Here is a 20220-nt window from a genome sequence, read left to right on the forward strand (position 1 = left end):
TTCTCTTAGTCTTTCATTTGAGACATGTTTGTCTCTGCATTTTGTGTGCTTCTCTGTGTTTGTTTCTATGTATTAGTTAGAGCTGCTATGTCTTCTGAACTCAGCAGAATGGCCATGTGGAGTAGGTGTCCTATAAGGCCCAGTTGCACAACCTCCTTAGACACCTGAGCTGGGCACTCCAGGTGCGCCCATGTGTGGGCTGTGTGCATTGTCCTGTTGTAGTTGAGCCTTGATTGTTGTTGGTGACACTGGAAAGGACTGACCCCCAGGCCTATGGGCTGTGTGGACTGGCTGCAAGTATAGCAGGGGAGCTGCTGTACAGGAGTGGACCCTAAGGGGTAGGACTTGCTTCAGTGGAACCCTCGTGCTCACTGAGTTCACCCCTGAGGGTGTTGCTCGTGGAGGTGGTAGGGCTATGATGGGCATGGTCTGTAGTTGCCCACCAGATGGCCTGGCTCTGCACCATTTAGGAAGATCTGTCTGGGACTCCAGCAGCCCTCCATCCTACTCAGCCAAAATCCTCATTGTGTCTTATAGCCAGAACTTATGGGGACTTCTCTTCTTGGCACTGGACCCTGGCGGGGTGGCCTGGTGTGGACCTGGAACTTCTCACTCCCCGGGGGGGGGGTCTCCACAGTCAAGATATCCCTCCCAATTTTAAATCACCACACCTGAGTGTGGTACCAGCCTATACCCTATCTCTGTCCCTCCTACCAGTTTCGATGTGGCTTTTTCTTTCTTTCTTTTTTTTTAACATTTGAAATTTTTTTCCTTTTTGATGAATTTATTGGGGTGACACTGGTTAACAGAATTACACAGGTTTGAGTTGCACAATTTCACAACATATCATCTGTACACTGGATTGTGTGTTCACTGATGTGGCTTTAAAAAAATCCCTAGTAGTAGGACTTCCATTCAGCTAGATTTCAGACAGTTCTGGATGATGGTTGTTCTGTAGCGTAGTTGCAATATTGATGTGGTCATGGGAAAATTCAAGTACCGCCTTTACCTGTGCCACCATCTTGACCAGGAGTATGGGATAAGTAGCTTTGACAAAGTATGGCTCTCAAAATTGCCTGAGTTGGGTGTTTCTGGACTTGGAGGATTGCTAACCAATGTCTTCATGCTCTGTTAGAACAACATGGGGATTTGCTCTGCTTGGGTAGGCACAGCTAGTATCTTCATTGCTTCTAATTTTATATTACAACCCTTTGCTAAATTTAAAGACTTTAGAAATATTTTGTTAATGGCATCTGAAAATATATTGATGATTAGTCCCATTTGAGTTCATTTTAGTAGAAACTGAAGTATTTATACTGTTTTTATTCTCAGGAATTTAAAAGAGAGAAGCACAAGTTGACAAACTTATTTCTGGGTAATTTCAAGGTTCTCATTATGCTACGGAAGGGTAGAGATCATTTAAGAAATCAAAACAGCCAAAATATAAAACCAAAAGGCTTTATTCCCTAGTTCTTATTAAGTCTAAATTCTGAAAAAATAAATAATTATTTATTTATTTTCTTCCTAGAAAGTAAAATATGGCACTACTATGTAATAGGACTCCATATTTTAAATTCTGTGCAAAGCAAACATGGACTGCAGTTCAAGGTCACTGCCCTCCATGCAGAGAAGTTGTTGGGAGTTTCTTTGCTCCATGTCCGTTGTCTGGGCACTTCTGGTCTCCTTCATGTGTCTACACGATACGAAGGACTTTGAAAGCAGCCACAGCTTGTTTTTCCCTCTCGTGTCTGCTCTGCAGGATTTCCAGCAGTGAGATTTCAGGTAAAGTGTCTTCCTTTCTAGCACAGGTTGGAGTTTTCTTTTCCTTTGATACTTGATCAGTCAGATTTGAAGGTTTGGGTTTTGGGACAGTCTTAGCATATTCCAAAGCCTGAAAGCATAAAGATAAAATTGTATTTAAAATGAAAAGTGATCCCTGGATTCCTTAAATTAAATCTAGTCTTAGGCAACATTTATTGGTAATATAAGTGAAGCATATTGCTATAATAAAGTACTAAGATGTGGATGGAAATGCATATTAAATGGAAAATGTCAATAACATAGGAGAACTTAGTTTATTTTTTATTAAAAATTTTTTTATTTTATTGATAGTGAGAGAGGAAGGGAGAAAGAGAGAGAGGGAGAGACAGGAACATTGACCTATTCCCACATGTGCCTTGACCAGGAACTGAACTGGCAATCTCTGTGCTTCAAGATGACACTCCAACCAACTGAGCTATTAGGACAAGGCAACTTACAGTTTAAACAAAATTAATTAGCCACATAAGAATTAGTTGTGGGCCACCTGCCAAGACCAAATTGGATTACTACTTAATTTAAAAACAATCTTCTTGAAAACCAACTTTGGACTAAAGGAAGAGGATTCTGTAATTCAGGGGTCCCCAAACTATGGCCTGCAGGCTGCATGCGGCCCCCTGAGGCTATTTATCTGGCACCCACCACACTTCCGGAAGGGGCACCTCTTTCATTGGTGGTCAGTGAGAGGAGAATAGTTCCCATTGAAATACTGGTCAGTTTGTTGATTTAAATTTACTTGTTCTTTATTTTAAATATTGTATTTGTTCCTGTTTTGTTTTTTTACTTTAAAATATGTGCAGTGTGCATAGGGATTTGTTCATAGTTTTTTTATAGTCCGGCCCTCCAACGGTCTGAGGAACAGTGAACTGTCCCCCTGTGTAAAAAGTTTTGGGACCCCTGTTGTAATCAATGATTACAGAAGAAGATACAATAAAACTGGTAGGAAGGGTGGGGACATGAAAAGGGCTGCCTCACTCCCAGGAGCAAGTGGCAGTGGAGGATCCGCAAGGACCCTCACTGTGAGGAGAGTGGCACTGAGAGGTATAGATCCTCAGCCCCAGGCCTGCAGTGCCAGCTTAGAGTCCCAGAGCCTAGAAGAGGCATTGGACAGTATTTAGATGTGAAACGAGCTGGGTTACTGTTTGCGAGAAAGGGACAAACTCTCAGACCCTGGCTCTGTCTTAAAGGGCCCATGCAGAAAACCCTCTTTCACAGCCACTTACCTGGTCTCCGGTGGCAGGAAAAGCTAAAAGGACTGGAGTTGTGAGACAAGACTGTAAACTTGGAGGCCCAGGGAGAGACACTGTGGAGGAAGGCCACCCTTATGCTGAGTCATTCCCCAATAATAAAGTGGCCATTTTTCCTGGGAGAAGCAACACTTTTCAGTGGCACCAGCAAAGGGAAGCAATTACCCTGCTCACCGGAGTCTCTCCTGCTCCAGTTATGGCAAAGGGTCGCTCAGAAGCAGGGGGTGCATCAGGGACACAGGTTTTGGGTGGTAAAGCCTGAGCTACATTGCCCCCCTCACACTGCTGAGTACTCCCCAGAGGGTGGGCGGGCTGGTTCTGGTGGGCAGAACACATCTCTGGATCTCAGAGGCCACACCCACTGAACTCCTGTGGCCACACTCTGCTGAGGTCTGAAAATAAAAGTCTGGATAGAATGACAACTGAGGCTAAGGGGCAAGCCACACCCACTATCCTTCCTAATCCCTGAATTACCATGCTGAGCCCAACAAGCAGCCAGCAGTAAGAAGCAGCAGAAAGTGGGACTCAGGGGAACTTGAACTTTTAAGCAGACTTTTTCCAGGCCAAGAATAGATTAAAGCCAGTGTAGGAGTGCAGTTGATATTTACAATGGCACCTGGGCCCAGCAGAGGCAGCCACAAACTCTGGATCACTTGTGGCTCCAAGAAGGTAGCTAAGGGCCAGTCATAGGCAGTGACTCCCACTGATCTGCTCCAGGTTCCAGCCAAGGAGGTCCAGGGCTGGCACACCCAGTGGCCAGATGTGGAGAGCAGAAGTTCAGGACCTAACAACCCTTGTTAGAATGGTATCTTAAGGAAGGGTTCCTCACACCTGACCCAGCTAAGGCACAGAAAACACTAACACAAACAGCAAAAAGAATAGTAGCTTCAGACAAGTAGCCCACAGCGGATTACAAATGACAGCTGATGCCAACCCACAAAGATCTAGAAACAACACAACTAGAAGCTGGAGGCAGACAAAACCAACCCTAGACTCAGGTAGCTACACAAACAGCATACCCAAAGGAGGAGTCTATACACAGATAAAATGAGAAGGCAGAGAAATGCAATCCAAATGAATCAACAAGAGAAATCCCCAGAAAAAGAACTGAATGAGATGAAAGTAACCAAACTACCAGATGCAGAGTTTAAAACAAAAATTTTCAGGATGCTCAAGGATCTTAGAGCAAAAATGGATGGACATAATGAACAATTAAATAAAGAGATAGCAAGCATCAAAAAGAACATTGAGATCATAAAACAGAATCAGCAATTTAGAGGACAAGATAAATGAAAGAACAAAAGCAGAGCAGCAAAAAGAAAAGATACTAAAAAAAAGTCTGAGAAAATTCTAAGATAGCTCTGTGACAACATGAAGAGAAACAATATCTGCATCATAAGGGTTCCTGAAGGAGAAGAGAAAGAACAAGGGATAGAGAACCTGTTTGAAGAAACCATAGCTGAAAACTTCTCTAAATTGATGAAGGAAAAAGTCACACAAGTTCAAGAAGCACCGAGAGTCCCATTAAAGAGGAACACAAGGAGGCCTACACCAAGACACATTATAATTAAAATACCAAAGTTAAGAGACAAAGAAAGAATACTAAAAGCTACAAGAGAAAAGAAGTTAATTACTTACAGAGGAGCCCCCATAAGAATAACATCCAACTTCTCAACAGAAACACTTGAGGCCAGAGGGATTGGCAAGAAGTATTCAGAGAGATACAAAACAAGAACCTACAACTAAGACTTCTTTATCCAGCAAGGCTATCATTTAAAATTGAAGGAGAAGTAAAAAGCTTCCCAGACAGAAAAACAAACAAACAAAAACAAACAAAAACACTTCAAGGAATTCATTATAACCAAACTAATAAAGCAAGAAATGTTAAGGGGCCTGTTGTAAACAGATCAAAGGAAAAAAATTTAGAAAAAGAGAAATGTACATTTAAAAAATTAAATGGCAATAAATGACTACATATCAATAATAACCTTAAATATAAATAGATTAAATGCTCCAATCAAAAGACATAGGGAGCTGCATGGATAAGAAAACAGGACCTGTACATATGCTGTCTACAAGAGACCCACCTCAAAACAAAAGATACACATAGACTGAAAGTGAAGGGATGGAAAAAAATATTTCATGCAAATGGAAATAAAAATAAGCTTGGGTAGCAATACTTATATCTGACAAAATAGACTTTAAAACAAAAGCTATAAGATAAAGAAGGTCACTACATAATGATTCTCCAACAGGAGAATATAACCATTGTAAATATCTATGTGCCTAATATAGGAGCACCTAAATATATAAAACAGATTTTGATGGACATAAAGGGCAAGATCAACAGCAATACTATAATAGTAGGAGACTTTAGCTTGACCAGGCAGTGGCACAGTGGATAGAGCGTCAGATTGGGATGTGGAGGACCCAGGTTTGAGACCCTGAAGTTGCCAGCTTGAGCGCGGGCTCATCTGGTTTGAGCAAAGCTCACCAGCTTGGACCCAAGGTTGCTGGCTTGAGCAAGGGGTTACTTGGTCTGCTGAAGGCCCACAGTCAAGGCACATATGAGAAAGCAATCAATGAACAACTAAGGTGTTGCAACAAAAAACTGATGATTGATGCTTCTCATCTCTCTCCATTCCTGTGTGTCTGTCCCCATCTATCCCTCTCTCTGACTCTCTGTCTCTGTAAAAAAAAATTATAATAGTAGGGGACTTTAATACCCCACTAACATCAAGGGATAGATCCTCTAGACAGAAAATTAACAAAGAAACAGTGGCCTTAAATGACATACTAGAACAACTAGATTTAATAGATATCTTCAGAACCTTTCATCCCAAAGAAGCAGAATATACATTCTTTACAAGTGCTCATGGTACATTCTCTAGATAGACCACATGTTAGGACACAAAATGAGTCTCAATAAATTTAAGAAGATTGAAATTTTATCAAGCATCTTCTCTGATCACAATGGCATGAAACTAGAAATCAACTACAATAGAAAAACTGAAAAACATTCAAACACTTGGAGGCTAAATAGCATGTTATTAAATAATGAATGGGTTAACAATGAGATCAAAGAAGAAATAAAAAGTTTCCTTGAAACAAATGAAAATGAACATACAGCAACTCAAAATCTATGGGACACAGCAAAAGCAGCCCTGAGAGGGAAGTTCATAGCACTTACAGGCATACCTTAAGAAGCAAGAAAAAGCTCAAATAAACAACTTAACCCTGCATTTAAAAGAACTAGAAAAAGAACAACAAATAAAGCCTAGAGGAAGTAGAAGGAAGGAAATAATAAAGATCAGAGTGGAAATATATAATATATAGAAGCTAAAAAAAAAAAAATACAAAAGATCAATGAAACCAAGAGCTGGTTCTTTGAAAAGGTAAATAAGATTGATGAACCTTTAACTAGACTCACCAAGAAAAAAGAGAGAGGACTCAAATAAATAAAATTAAAAATGAAAGTGGAGAAGTAACAACTGACACTGCAGAAATACAAAGGATTGTAAGAAAATACTATGAAGAACTGTATGCCAAAAAACTGGACAACCTGGGTGAAATGGATAAATTCTTTGAAACATATAATTTTCAAAACTCAACCTGGAAGAATCAGAAAACCTAAACAGGCCGATAACAACAAATGAAATTGAAACAGTTATCAAAAAACTCCCAACAAACAAAAGTCCTGGACCAGATGGCTTCACAGGCAAATTTTACCAAATATTCAAAGAAGAAATAACACCTATCCTTCTCCAGCTATTTCAAAAAACTCAAGAGGAGGAAAGACTTCCAGACTCTTTTTTTGAGGCAAGGATAATTTTCATTCCAAAGCCAGGTAAAGACACTACAAAGAAAGAAAACATAGGCAGTAAGCTCTCTGACATCTCTCTTAGCAACGTCTTTGCTGATTTATCTCCATGAGCAAGTGAAAAAAAGTACAGGATGAACAAATGGGTCTATATCAAGCTAAAAAAGCTTTTGTACAGCAAAAGACAACATGAACAAAATAAAAAGGCAACTCACACAATGGGAGAACATATTTGCCAATATGTCCGATAAGGGGTTAATAACAAAAATTTATAAATAACTTCTAAAACTCAACATCAGCAAGGTAAATAATCCAATTAAAATGGGAAAAAGAACTAAACAGACACTTCTCCAAAGAGGACATACAGATGGCCAATAGGCATATGAAAAAATGTTCAACATCACTAATTATTAGAGAAATTCAAATTAAAACCACAATGAGATACCACCTCACACCAATCAGAATGGTGCTCATTAACAAAACAACACAGAATAAGTGCTGGTGAGGGTGTGGAGAAAAGGGAACCCTCCTGCATTGCTGGTGGGAATGCAGAATTGTGCAGCCACTGTGGAGAAGTGTATGGGGTTTCCTCAAAAAATTAAAAATGGAACTACCTTTTGACTCAGCTATCCCACTTTTAGGAATATATCCAAAGAATACCAAATCATTGATTCAAAAGAAGATATGCACTCCCATGTTTATTATAGCATTGTTTACAATAGCTAAGATCTGGAAACAGCCCAAGTGTCCATCAGTAGATGAGTGGATTAAAAAGCAGTGGTACATATACACAATGGAATACTATGCAGCCATGAAAAAGAAGGAAATCTTTCTTTTTGCGACAGCATGAATGCACCTGTTGACTATTATGTTAAGTGAAATAAGCCAGGCAGAGAAAGACAAATATCATATGATCTCACTTATATGTAGAATCTAACAAACAAAGTGAACTGAGGAACAGAATAGAGGCAGAGGCAGGATCACAGGGACCAGAGGAACAGAATTCAGAGGGAAAAAGGGGTGAGAGGATGGGATCAGAGAAGGTGAAGGGATTTGTGAAATTATATATACATAACACAGAGATATAGATAGCAGGACAGCAAATCCTAGAGGGAAAGGGGGCAAGAGGGGTATAAAGCAAGACATGGGGGTGGGGGGTGAGGGAGTTATATTCAGCGGGACACTTGAATCCATGTAAACACAATAAATTAAAATTAATAAAAAAATTTAAAAAAAGAATTAGCTGTGAAGCCTGACCTATAATGGCTCAGTGGATAAAGTGTTGACCTGGACCACTGAAGTCTCAGGTTCGAAACCCTGGGCTTGCAAGGTCAAGGCACATATGAGAGGCAACTACAGCAACTATGAACCAATTATGATGCAACTAGAAGTTGATGCTTCCCACTCCTACCCCACTTTCCCTCTCCCCCCCCCGCTTTCTCTAAAATTAATAAATAAAATCTTTAAAGGGAACTATAAAAAAAAGAATTAGTTGTGAAAAAAAGAAAGAGTTGAAAAATGGTACAGAGTTGTGCCTTTCAATGTTTTCTTTGTAAAACAGAATTTTATTCAAGTGTTTGAAAATAGATTTCTCACATTTGATCCATTTAGCTTCTGGTAGTCTTATGAAAAGCAAACTTACAATAACGAGATATTAACAGACCTTTCTACCCAAGGAGGACTTGTTTCTGCTTTAGACCAAAGGTATCACTGTAGTTAACATAAAATAGCACTTCCATTATCACACCAACTATTCTTGTTCCTAGGCTTTTAGAAATCTAGCGGGTGTTTATTAGAGGTTAAAAATTATTATTTTTCTTATTTTATACTTTAATAAGAGGTTTTTGATGGCTAAAATAGGAATGGGGAATATATTTAGGTCCTAGAAGGGAAAAGATACCCTCAAAACAGAAAAACTCCAGACTTCTCGGTAGGTAACTTCGGTATGTTGCCTTGAATCTCTTCATGAAAAAATAATGAATTGGAGAGAAAAAGAAGTGGCACTAGGAAAACTCAAGTGGATTGAGGTCTTCAAGGTCTGAGGAAGAAAAGCAATAGATAAAAAATATGATGGTCCGTGAAAGAGATCATAAAGTACAAATTCTTAAAGGCTCCAAAGGGTCACTTGTCCCTCTTACAAAGGATCCCTTGCTTTTATTGTGACTGAGGCAGAAACTTGCTCTTCAAGGCTCCGTATCCCTATAGAACATATTTCATTCACATCATGACTTACAGTTGGATGACTATGACTGAGAGGGAGAACATTCTGTATTTTATGAAATTACTTTTCTTGGATAGAGGAAGCTATAAACTATATTTACAACCCATTAGGAAAAACGTAGAATGAATCTGAGAGAAACAATCAAGGACTTTTCTTTGACATAGGCAGCCACAAACAGCACAAAACACTAAATTCCTTGACGTATTTAATGGTAGAGAAAGAAACTGATGGGAGAAACTACAAATTCTGATTAACTAAGACATCTCCTGACTGTTCGATTTTTATGTGTGACAAATTTGAAACACTACACTTAGAAGAAAACATGGAGATGAATAAAGACAGTGATGAACTTCAGGAAAAGTAAAAGGCTAACCTTATAGCATCATATGTGTGTATATCATTTTTATATCCATATCTGTGAATGGTGGGGAGCTGCAGGAATGGTAGTAGCTAAAACATCCCCTATGTTCAAAACATGTGGGGGAATTTATTAAGTTATGAGGTTACAAAGTTTTCTTTTAAATTCTTTTCTTATTATTACATGGGAGGAGGGGAGGCAGAGAGACAGGTTCCCCCAACCGGGACCAGCAAGCCCTCTATGGGGCTAAGCTCTGCCCATCTGGGGATTGCTCTGTTGCTCGGCAACTGACCTATTTTAGTGCCTGAGGTGAGGCCATCAAGCCATCCTCAGTGGCTGGGGTGAGCTTGCTTGACCCATTTGAGCCATGACTGTGGGAGGAGAGAGAGAGAGAGAGAGAGAGAGAGAGAGAGAGAGAGAGAGAGAGAGAGAGAGAGAGAGAAGGGAGATGAAAAGGGGAAGAGAAGCAGATGGTCACTTCTCTTGTGTGACCTGACTGGGAATCAAACCAGGACCTTCACACACTAGGCCAACACTCCACTGCTGAGCCAACTGGCCAGAGCCTCTTTTTAATTCTAATTGAAAAGGTAACTGCCCTGGTAAGAAAGTCTTACCTTCTGCCGAGAGATGAGAGATTTATTTTCAGTTTTTGTTGTTTGTGGTTTTGACAGACTGGATAGTGTCCTCATGTTGTACTCCTTAACTTGTTTCACATATTCCTTTTGCTGTATTAATTTCTTCATCTATGCAGAGAAACAAAGTTACAATGACTCGCTGGTCCTGCTAGATCTCCGTTTTTGACTTAAAGTGACACTAATTTTATTGAGCACAGCATATTCTATCAGCAACACAGGGGAGATGGGACTTGCACATGTAAGGTGACAGCGGTGAAATGGTTAAGTTGATATTTCTCTCAGAAAGAGTCCTTTCTCTGAGGGACAACATCACTGCAATAGCATACCCAGAATTCCCTTAACAGTGGCTAACTCACATTCAGCCTCTTCTTTGTTGTATTTACCCAATTTATTTTCATTTTTACTTCCACCTTTGAACTATACTCTCTTTTTATGCCTTGAGTGCAACTGCAGTTAAAACACATTAAATGAAGATCTCCTTTCTCTAGGGGAAAGAGAATAAAGTGGATGCACTTTCCATGGGTTGAGAAACTCTTACCCTAAGTGTCTTCTCTGTAGCCACTGTTCAAAATTACCAAGATAATTCTATTGGGAAAGACCTACAACCACATAACATACACGTCTCTTTTTATGTGCACATGTCCCACTTTTCTGCTCGGGCCTTCAAAACTGAAAGGTGGATACATCAAACAACATTGGCTAAGTAATTTTATTTTACAGTCGGAGAAATGCCTGAGTCTCTATTACCAGTGATAGTTCAGAAGTGTCTCTATTCAGAGTGAGACATTTGAATGAGGACTTGGGTCTGGGGGCAGGCATTTTATACATTTTTTGCTAAAAGATAGATGAGCAAATCCAAGCCTGAAAACACTATATGCACATCACGCTCACTTTCTTTCTGATGGACTCAAGGTCAGGTCCAAGGCCTCCAAGCTTCACGTCTCTTTTCTGATAAACTTTCAGCTTGGGACTCTAAAAATACATTCACAGAGACAGTTTCTTTTAAGAACTCATATGCCCTCCAAAGTTGTCATAGCCACCACATAAGAAAATGAAAGGAGGTGGGTGCATTTTCCGACAGTTCTTCCATTTTGATGGTAGTTATTGATAATAGCTTCTTTGGTATTTTTGTAGCTGGTTAGCTAACATCTTTTGACTTTGCCACTTCCGCAATTAAAAAAATTGAAATTTAGGAATTCTGAACATTACAAATAAAAATTTCGCCTGCCCTGTGGTGGCGCAGTGGATAAAACGTCGACCTGGAACGCCGAGGTCCTCAGTTTGAAACCCTGGGCTTGTCTGGTCAGGCACATATGGGAGTTGATACTTCCAGCTCCCCCGCCCCTCAACTTCTCTCTCTCTCTATCTTTCTTCTTGCTAAAATGAATAAAAGTCTTTTAAAAAAATTTCAAGTGAGCAAAGTGCTGTTTTGTTATTAACATTTCTAGTATAGCATGCACGTTACCACTTTGCTGCTGCTGCTATTACTATTATGTCTAGTCTTATACTGTTCACTAAACCGAATCACTTCCCTGGAAGAGGCAATCTGAATGAACCAGTTAGTGCATTACTTCAAAATAAGAGTTCCCTGTCCAATGATTTCATAATATTCAAAAGAAAGTAAACATTTAAGGCAGGGGTCTCAAACTCAACCCAGCATGTGGGCCACAGAGCAAGATCACAGCCTTTCGGTGGGCCGCACTAGGTCTACAAAAGGCAACTGTTACGCAACACTTTTCAGTGTCACAAAACGACCAGAAACTGTAGTTCACGTCACAACTGCTGTTAACTAAGCTAATATCTAGCTAGGATGCTAGAGAAATGAAAAATACAAGTAGGCCCCTAGGCTTACTTAATTTTATCCAAAATATTTTGAACTTCGTGGATTAGTCTGCGGGCCGCACAAAATTGTTCGGCGGGCTGCAAGTTTGAGACCCCTGATTTAAGGGTTAAGGAGTCTAGGTATGACCCACTGAGAAACTCACTTTATTCAGTGTGATTTAGATATTTTACAAGGTAAAAATAATTTTATATAACTCTTTTTTTTTTTTTTTTTGTATTTTTCTGAAGCTAGAAACGAGGAGAGACAGTCAGACAGACTCCTGCATGCGCCAGACCGGGATCCACCCGGCACGCCCACCAGGGGGTGACGCTCTGCCCACCAGGGGGCGATGCTCTGCCCCTCTGGGGCGTCGCTCTGCCACGACCAGAGCCACTCTAGCGCCTGGGGCAGAGGCCAAGGAGCTATCCCCAGCACCTGGGCCATCTTTGCTCCAATGGAGCCTCGGCTGCGGGGGGGGGGGGGGGGGGGGGGGGAAGAGAGAGACAGAGAGGAAGGAGAGGGGGAAGGGTGGAGAAGCAGATGGGCGCTTCTGTGTGCCCTGGCCGGGAATCGAACCCGGGACCTCTGCACGCCAGGCCGACGCTCTACCACTGAGCCAACCGCCCAGGGCCTTTATATAACTCTTATTAGTATTTTTATCTTTAAAGGGACAAAGTAACATGAGGCAATTTAATTAACTGATCATGGAATGAGCACAATAATGGGCAGGAAAAATTCTAATACTCTTCTGACCATAGGATAGATTAAAATATTCTTCAAAATTCTTCTTTTGCTACTAAAACTGACTTGATACATGCAGTAGATGCCCTTTGGGGCAACTAAGTTTGAGTTTGTGAGTTTATTTGGTTTCCTTTTGTGGGAAGGGTAGGAAGAACAAAACCAAAGAGGTGTTTGGATGACAGCAGTTCTCTTAGGGCACAGCTGGGTGTGCTCAGAGTGGCAGAAGGGGGAGGAACAGCCATACTGAGGAGGCAGTGCTGTGCTAACTCTGCACAGGGCTGTCTGTCTCTGTGCTCATGACGACGCATGGTGTTGTTCTATATTTTGAAAGTTTCTGTTCATTATTAAGTCCTAAGATATACAATATATCCAATGTGCTCTTAGATTCCTTAGAATTGGGCAGGCAGTCCAGAGACTTTTTTTTTTTTTTTAGCGAGAGTGACTGGGGTGGGGGAACAGATAGGGACAAACAGGAAGGAAGAGAGATGAGAAGCATCAATTCTTTATTGTGGCACCTTATTTGTTCATTGATTGCTTTCTCATATGTGCCTTGACCAGGGGGCTCCATCAGAGACAGTGACCTCTTGTCCAAGCCAGCAACCTTGGGCTCAAGCCAGCAACCTTGGGCTTCAAGCCAGTAACCTTTGGGCTCAAGCCAACAACCATGGGGTCACATTTATGATCCTACCCCACTAATTCTAGTGATCATCTCTCACTATTTATCACATTATTGACTGTATTCCTCTTCCCCTTTTCACCTATCCTTCAATCCTTTCTTTCTGGTAAACATTCCTTTGGTCTCTGTTTCTAGGGGTATGGCTTTTTAGTTTGTTTAGTTGGTTTTTGTTAAATTCCACATATAAGTGAAACTATACTGCATTTGTCTCTCTATATGACTTATTTCACTTAGCATAATACCCTTTAGATCTATCCATGTTGTCACAAATAGCAAGATTTCATTTTTTGTTGCTGTGTAATATTCCACCACATATGTGTTGTATAAGCACACATGATACACATGTCACAATATGTATATGCCACATACAACTCAAAAACAAAAAGGAAACAATCTGATTGAAAAATAGGCAGAGAATATGAAAAGACATTTCTCCAAAGAAGACATAGACATCTGAAAAAATGCTCTATGTCACTAATCTGTAAAACGATTTCTATTGTCTAGTTATAGGTGAATTATTTAGCTATTGCGATGTTGAAGGATTAAAATGTATGAGGAATGAACACTGTTAGTGGGCCACTCTGATGATTTTTTGGAGATGAATTAAGAGAAGTAAGATTATGGACACAGACTCAGAAACTTATTAAGGTTATTAATGAACACTTTCATTAAAAAGGTATAAAAATGCCTCTTTTGAACAAAATAAATGGACAAAATTGAAACAGATTCACAGACAGAAACCAAACTGGTAATCGCCAGAGGGGATAGGGGTTGGGTAAAAGAGGTGAAGGGATTAAGAAGCCTAAATTTGTAGTTACAGAGTAGTCACAGGGACATTAAATACAGCATAAGGAATATAGTCACTAACATTGCGATAACTATATATGGGGCCAGGTGGGTACTGGAGATATCAGGGGAATACTTTGTAAAGTATATGATTGTCCAAGCACTAGGATGTACACCTGAAACCAATACAAAATAATACTGAAAGTAAACAATAATTTAAAAATTAAAAAACTAAAAATATACAAATATATATATATATATATATATGTATAATATGGTATTTAAAAGGCAAAAAAGAAGAGAATGCTCTTTTTTGCCTAAACCTGTATTATACTGGGTATTACCACATTTTAAATCCTTTGCTAATTTTTAATAAGTGAATAAACTCTAATGTCTTATATTTTGCAACTGCAAATTTGTTCTTTTTTCTGACGTATGCCTTCTGTACCATTGCTTTGCAATCACTAAGTTGCTGTCGATTTGCCAAAGTAAACCAATAACAAAAGAGGAGAGAACCCCATGCGTATCCAAGTCGTATATCCAATTTGTCCAAAACTGATGAGAAAGACATGATCGGGGTCCAGAAATCACATCCTTAGTCTGAAGCAGCTTAACTTTGATCACTGCACTGACTCAGAAAACACACCATGAAGCGTGGATAATCGCTCGCTCCTCCCAGTCCCAGTTTTCACTGTCGCCTTGAATAAACACGACTTGGCTGTTAGAGGAAAACAGAGCTGAGGGTCTAGCATTACATATTGACTGGAAGGAAAACGTGTGGCCCAAAAGGACTATCTGCAAATGACATTCACCCCTTTAGAGGATAAGACACTTCTAGCAAAAGTGACATATCTCAGGGACAGCGATGGCTCTAACAGAATTTGTTCTGGGTGACTGGCAATGAAAAATCCTGGATTTCCTTAACTCTGGTTCAAGTAATCTTGATTGGTTCACAGTCCTGCAAGTTTGTTTGATCTCTTTCCACCAGAAGTCTTTTTAATGGCTTCATTGAGATATTTCACATACCACAAAATTCACCCATTTGAAGTTGTACAATTCAGTGGTTATTTAGTATATTCATGGAATTGTGCAAACATCACCACAATCCAATTTCAGAACATTTCATCACCCTAAAAAGAAACCCACAGCCATTAGCAGTCACTCCCCTTTTCCCCTACAAATCCAGCCCTAGGCAACCACTAATCTACTTTCCATCTCTTCAAAAGGCTTTCATAATAAAATAATCCCTAGAATTTACTTTGATTTACTTCTCTTTGACTGTTACAAGACTAAGAGGTCAAAATAGCACAATGTAAAAAAAAAAATCAACAATGATAGTTCTGTTAGTCTCCAAACACAGGGGCGGAGGGGAGACAAACATGTTCTCAGTGAACCCCTGATGGTTTGCTGCTAGTCTTCGCATAAAATTCACAAAGCTGACATCGGACCCTGGCTCTAGATCAGGGGTCCCCAAACTTTTTACACAGGGGGCCAGTTCACTGTCCCTCAGACTGTTGGAGGGTCAGACTATAAAAAAAACTATGAACAAATCCCTATGCACACTGCACATATCTTATTTTAAAGTAAAAAAACAAAATGGGAACAAATACAATATTTAAAATAAAAAACAAGTATATTTAAATCAACAAACTAACCAGTATTTCATATATATATATATATAATTTTATTTTTTTAATGGGGCGACATCAATAAATCAGTATACATATATTCAAAGATAACAAGTCCAGGTTATCTTGTCGTTCAATTATATTGCATACCCATCACCCAAAGTCAGATTGTCCTCCGTCACCTTCTATCTAGTTTTCTTTGTGCCCCTCCCCCTCCCCCTTTCCCTCTTCCTTTCCTGGATTTCCTTAACTCTGGTTCAAGTAATCCTCCCCCCCCCCCCCCCGTAACCACCACACTCTTATCAATGTCTCTTAGTTTCACTTTTATGTCCCACCTACGTATGGAATAATGCAGTTCCTGGTTTTTTCTGATTTACTTATTTCGCTTCGTATCATGTTATCAAGATCCCACCATTTTGCTGTAAATGATCCGATGTCATCATTTCTTATGGCTGAGTAGTATTCCATAGTGTATATGTGCCACATCTTCTTCATCCAGTCATCTATTGATGGGCTTTTTGGTTGTTTCCATGTCCTGGCCACTGTGAACAATGCTGCAATAAACATGGGGCTGCATGTGCCTTTACGTATCAATGTTTCTAAGTTTTTGGGGTATATACCCAGTAGAGGGATTGCTGGATCATAAGGTAGTTCTATTTTCAGTTTTTTGAGGAACCACCATACTTTCTTCCATAATGGTTGTACTACTTTACATTCCCACCAACAGTGGATGAGGGTTCCTTTTTCTCCACAGCCTCTCCAACATTTGCTATTACCTGTCTTGCTAATAATAGCTATTCGAACAGGTGTGAGGTAGTATCTCATTGCCGTTTTGATTTGCATTTCTCTAATAGCTAAAGAAGATGAGCATCTTTTCATATATCTGTTGGCCATTTATATTTCTTCCTGGGAGAAGTGTCTGTTCATATCCTCATCCCATTTTTTTATTGAATTGTTTGTTTGTTTGTTGTTGAGTTTTATGAGTTCTTTGTATATTTTGGATATTAGGCCCTTATCTGAGCTGCTGTTTGAAAATATCATTTCCCATTTAGTTGGCTTTCTGTTTATTTTGTTATCAGTTTCTCTTGCTGAGCAAAAACTTCTTAGTCTGATATAGTCCCATTCATTAATTTTTGCCTTCACTTCTCTTGCCTGTGGAGTCAAATTCATAAAATGCTCTTTAAAACCCAGGTCCATGAGTTGAGTACCTATGTCTTCTTCTATGTACTTAATTGTTTCAGGTCTTATGTTTAGATCTTTGATTCATTTTGAATTAATTTTAGTACAGGGGGACAAACTGTAGTCCAGTTTCATTCTTTTGCATGTGGCTTTCCAGTTTTCCCAGCACCATTTGTTGAAGAGGCTTTCTTTTCTCCATTGTGTGTTCTTGGCCCCTTTATCAAAAATTATTTGACTATATATATGTGGTTTTATTTCTGGACTTTCTATTCTGTTCCATTGGTCTGAGTGTCTATTTTTCTGCCAATACCATGTTGTTTTGATTGTCATGGCCCTATAATAGAGTTTGAAGTCAGGTATTGTTATGCCCCCAGCTTCATTCTTTTTCTTTAGGATTGCTTTGGCTATTCGGGGTTTTTTATAGTTCCATATAAATCTGATGATTTTTTGCTCTATTTCTTTAAAAAAAGTCATTGGAAGTTTGATGGGAATTGCATTAAATTTGTATATTGCTTTGGGTAATATAGCCATCTTGATTATATTTATTCTTCCTAACCAAGAACAAGGTATATTCTTCCATCTCATTATATCTTTTTCGATTTCCCTTAACAATGGTTTATAGTTTTCATTATATAAGTCCTTTACATTCTTTGTTATGTTTATTCCTAAGTATTTTATTTTATTTTTTGTTGCAATCGTGAAGGGGATTATTCTTTTGAGTTCGTTCTCAATTGTTTCATTGTTGGCATATAGAAAGGCTATTGACTTCTGTATGTTAATTTTGTATCCTGCGACCTTACTGTATTGGCTTATTGTTTCTAGTAGTCTTTTTGTGGATTCTTTGGGGTTTTCGATGTATAGGATCATATCATCTGCAAAAAGTGATACCTTTACTTCTTCTTTTCTGATATGGATGCCTTTTATTTCTTTGTCTTGTCTGATTGCTCTGGCTAGAACCTCTAGTACCACATTAAATAAGAGTGGAGAGAGTGGACAACCCTGTCTTGTTCCTGATTTAAGGGGGAAAGCCTTCAGTTTAGTGCCATTTAATATGATGTTAGCTGATGGTTTATCATATATGGCCTTTATCATGTTGAGATATTTTCCTTCTATACCCATTTTGTTGAGAGTCTTAAACATAAAATTGTGTTGTATTTTATCAAAAGCCTTTTCTGCGTCTATTGATAAGATCATGTGGTTTTTGTTCTTTGTTTTGTTGATATGGTGTATTACGTTAACCGTTTTATGTATGTTGAACCATCCTTGAGATTCTGGGATGAATCCCACTTGATCATGATGTATTATTTTTTTAATATGTTGTTGTATTCGATTTGCTAGTATTTTGTTTAGTATTTTAGCATCTGTATTCATTAGAGATATTGGTCTGTAGTTTTCTTTTTTTGTGCCATCCTTGCCTGGTTTTGGTATGAGGGTTATGTTGGCCTCATAAAATGTGTTTGGAAGTATTGCTTCTTCTTCAATTTTTTGGAAGACTTTGAGTAGAATAGGAACCAAGTCTTCTTTGAATGTTTGATAAAATTCGCTGGTATAGCCGTCAGGGCCTGGACTTTTATTTTTGGGGAGGTTTTTAATGGTTTTTTCTATTTCTTCTCTACTAATAGGTCTGTTTAGGCTTTCTGCTTCTTCTTGACTCAGTCTAGGAAGGTTGTATTGTTCTAGGAATTTATCCATTTCTTCTAGGTTGTTGAATTTAGTGGCATAAAGTTTTTCATAGTATTCTACAATAATTCTTTGTATATCTATGGTGTCCGTGGTGATTTCTCCTCTTTCATTTTGGATTTTGTTTATATGAGTTCTTTCTCTTTTTTCCTTGGTAAGTCTTGCCAAGGGTTTGTCAATTTTGTTGATCTTTTCAAAGAACCAGCTCCTTGTTCTATTAATTTTTTCTATAGTTTTTCTGTTCTCTAATTCATTTATTTCTGCTCTGATTTTTATTATCTCCTTTCTTCAGCTGGTTTTGGGGTTTTTTTGTTCTTCTTTTTCTAGTTCCTTAAGGTGTGAAGTTAAGTGGTTCACTTGGGCTCTCTCTTGTTTGTTCATATAGGCCTGAAGTGATATGAACTTCCCTCTTATCACTGCTTTTGCTGCATCCCATAGATTCTGATATGTCGTATTGTCATTTTCATTAGTCTGTATGTATCTTTTGATCTCTGCACTTATTTCTTCTTTGACCCATTCATTTTTTAAAAGTATGTTTAGTTTCCACATTTTTGTGGGATTTTTTCCCTCTTTTTTGCAGTTGAATTCTAGTTTCAACTGACCAGTATTTCAATGGGAACTATGGGCCTGCTTTTGGCTAATGAGATGGTCAATATCCAGTTCCATATTTGTCACTGCTAGCTGTAACAAATGATATGACGCACTTCCGGAGTCGTGACGCGTGCATTCTGCAGCACTGGAAGTAGTACTGTACGTGAGCAACGCCGTGCTTTGTGATGCACCCTATGCTCCTCTCACTGACCACCAATGAAAGAGGTGCCCCTTCTGGAAATGGGGCAGGGGCTGGATAAATGGCCTCAGGGGGCCGCATGTGGCCTGCGGGCCGTAGTTTGGGGACCCCTGCTCTAGATGATGACTGCTAAGCAACTTACCTGCCCCTCTGAACTGATACTCACCATTGATCTCTTTAGCAGAAGATGGCATAAGACTCTCCTGATGGAAGATATTTGCAAGTAATTAATGACACTTCTTTTCAAGCCAGAAGAATTATTTTTTATTATAAACATGGGGCAAGGCGTGTCAGAACTGAAAATGACATCGGCTGTCCGTGAGGACATGTTTCAGCCCTGACATGTTGTACACTGCTGTGGGGGACACTGCTGAGCTTTTTTTTCACCCTCAAAACATTCCTCAGATGTGTAAATGTGAGAAAGTTACTCCAAAAACAGGCCAAGAAAACAATGCTTCAAATACTGAGAAACAGCAAATGAAGGAAATTTGCTCTGCAGTTGCTAAACTTAATCCCAATAAACCTTTTCTTGGAAGCAGTCAAGCAGCAATGCCCAGATTGTCTGTGACAACAAACACAGGAGTTAATCACTACAGCTCAGCTCAACACAGTCAGCTGTCAGAGAACCCTTAAGCAGTTATTTTGGGGTGGGTTGCAATAGATATTTTTGAACTGTCATCCCTTGCATTGTGTTAATCTCTTAAGGCCTGACGTCTGGATTTAATGTCATGGACAATGCCTAGTATTTATAAATCAGTCACAACAGAACTGCGAGGAGAAGAGGCATGGTGCTTGGGACTATTATCTTTACAAATCCTC

The 20220-nt window shown here is 39.3% G+C and overlaps 1 protein-coding gene across 1 annotated transcript in view; it reads right to left on the reverse strand.

Moving 5' to 3' along the window:
• Window positions 1–783: 783 nt before the first annotated feature.
• The window catches only part of JHY (junctional cadherin complex regulator), an 84720-nt gene continuing 65283 nt past the window's right edge, over window positions 784–20220 (reverse strand). The window contains exons 7-8 of the mRNA XM_066255001.1: window positions 10079–10207; window positions 784–1891 (exon numbers count right to left, since the gene is read on the reverse strand). Coding sequence (XP_066111098.1) covers window positions 1694–1891; window positions 10079–10207 — 327 coding nt within the window. The 3' untranslated portion in view covers window positions 784–1693. The remainder of the gene's footprint in view (window positions 1892–10078; window positions 10208–20220) is intronic.

This window comes from Saccopteryx bilineata, chromosome 2, assembly GCF_036850765.1.
Source record: "Saccopteryx bilineata isolate mSacBil1 chromosome 2, mSacBil1_pri_phased_curated, whole genome shotgun sequence".
Taxonomy (NCBI): Eukaryota; Metazoa; Chordata; class Mammalia; order Chiroptera; family Emballonuridae; genus Saccopteryx; species Saccopteryx bilineata.